The sequence below is a fragment of the Perkinsus marinus genome, assembly GCF_000006405.1.
Source record: "Perkinsus marinus ATCC 50983 genomic scaffold scf_1104296936120, whole genome shotgun sequence".
NCBI lineage: Eukaryota > Perkinsozoa > Perkinsida > Perkinsidae > Perkinsus > Perkinsus marinus.
The window spans coordinates 1-1,683 of NW_003214249.1; the positions used below are offsets into that span (position 1 = coordinate 1).

Below are 1,683 nucleotides of genomic sequence, written 5' to 3' on the forward strand. Positions count from 1 at the left end.
TCCAGACTGAGTTGATGATAGCGATCGACAAGACTCTATCACCCACCAGAGTCAATGCTAGCGTCAGATGACGATCCTCTTCTGTCACACGACTGGACTTTGTACGGTTGTATCCGCCACGGTAGCAAGAATACAGAGTCCCAACATTATTATCAAGCAATACTTGGGAAGTATCCCCAACCCGTATTAACAGACCGTTGCATGCTGCTTTATCAACCTATAAATGAAGACCAAGGTTCGATCCCTCCACCCGGCATCTGACTAGCGTTACATTGATGCCTGCAAGGATGGTTCGTTGACGCTTGTCACTCGGCATGTGCAACCTCACAGATGCCTCGAGCCTCTCAAGGGTTGCCGACTCTCCGACAGCAAAGGCAGCTTGTACCTGCTTTGATGTAAGCATCTACGACTGCGTTCTCCGTGGGGAAATCAACATAAGCGATACCATATGCTTATGAAAGCCGCGATAAACTATCACACGGAATGTCATTCCATAGCTACCTCCTGACGAGGAGCTTCTTAATACAAAGATGGTGATGAGGCTGATCAACTACACCCCACCCCCTGCGGACCTGCTGAGCATGCTCATCGAGCCACTTAAGGAGCTCCTCTGGCATTGGCGTAGCAGTAGCAGATATCGTACACTTCACGCCATCAGATGCAAAGAACGACGTTTCACCTTTACCATCAGGCTTCAGCACACTAGAGTATCTACCCCGATCAAGTCCTGTAATACAGCAGGCCAGCAGATACAGCCCTACTCGCTCAGCCAGCTGATGCCAGATCGTCCACCCAGTATTCCTTCTCTGCTGTCGGCAGTGAACTGGCGCCAATCGATCGGCGGGTCAATCGCAACCGTCTCACGGAGCTCCACCATCGGCTCGGATACTCGACAATCCGCCCCAATGGCATACAACTGACGAAGGTCTTGAATCTGACATGCCAACTCCTATAAGCAATGCCACACTGACGAGAAGAGTATATCCGAACACTAAAGGGGCCCACTCACACAACGATGCAGGTGCTCATCGCCGCAGCATCCAACGAGCAGTTCTCCTGTGTCTGGATTCCGCGCCACACTAGCAGCTGGGTCAGCCTGCTTTAAACGAATCAATCCCAATGTGAGAGCATCTGTATCCTCCAATCGGACTGGTGACACCGACACTCGAACCTGTCACCAAGCAATGTCTGATCCCACAGTTGCCAAGCCCACGGCGTCTCCAACGATTGTCATACGGGCCCTCTAGGGCCGATGGGGGTGGACGACCAATACCGAATCACCCCTCCCATGTAACACACTCAACCCACGTTGAGCAGGCACCACACGAATTCCACATTCTCGAGTAAAAATTATAGCTCTCGACAGGGGCGAAACTTTATACCATTATACGGGTCAAAACTAAACCATTTAACATGAACGCCCCCTATATTGAATAGTTAAGTTTTGAGCTTCAACATTTCAGTTTCAGATCTGTCATTCACACGCGACACGGTATCAAACTCAGCGATGCAACGTAAGGATCAGTGCATCATCCTCTCAATACTGGTGTTTCTCAACCGGCGGAGCCCTCCTATTACAATGCTCTGTTGTCCCTCGAATGGACTGACGAACGGTGGCATATCCCTCGCGCTTGATAGCGTCACCCCACTGCATGCCGACCGCTTGGCGGCCTCGAGCGCATC

At 51.1% G+C, this 1,683-nt stretch overlaps 1 protein-coding gene across 1 annotated transcript; it reads right to left on the bottom strand.

Moving 5' to 3' along the window:
* Positions 1 to 1,009: 1,009 nt before the first annotated feature.
* Pmar_PMAR028598 (hypothetical protein) lies at positions 1,010 to 1,171 on the bottom strand (the record flags this gene model as incomplete). Its single annotated transcript, XM_002783778.1, has 1 exon — positions 1,010 to 1,171. A coding segment is annotated over one exon (162 nt), but the record flags the coding sequence as incomplete, so codon positions are not given.
* Positions 1,172 to 1,683: the final 512 nt, after the last annotated feature.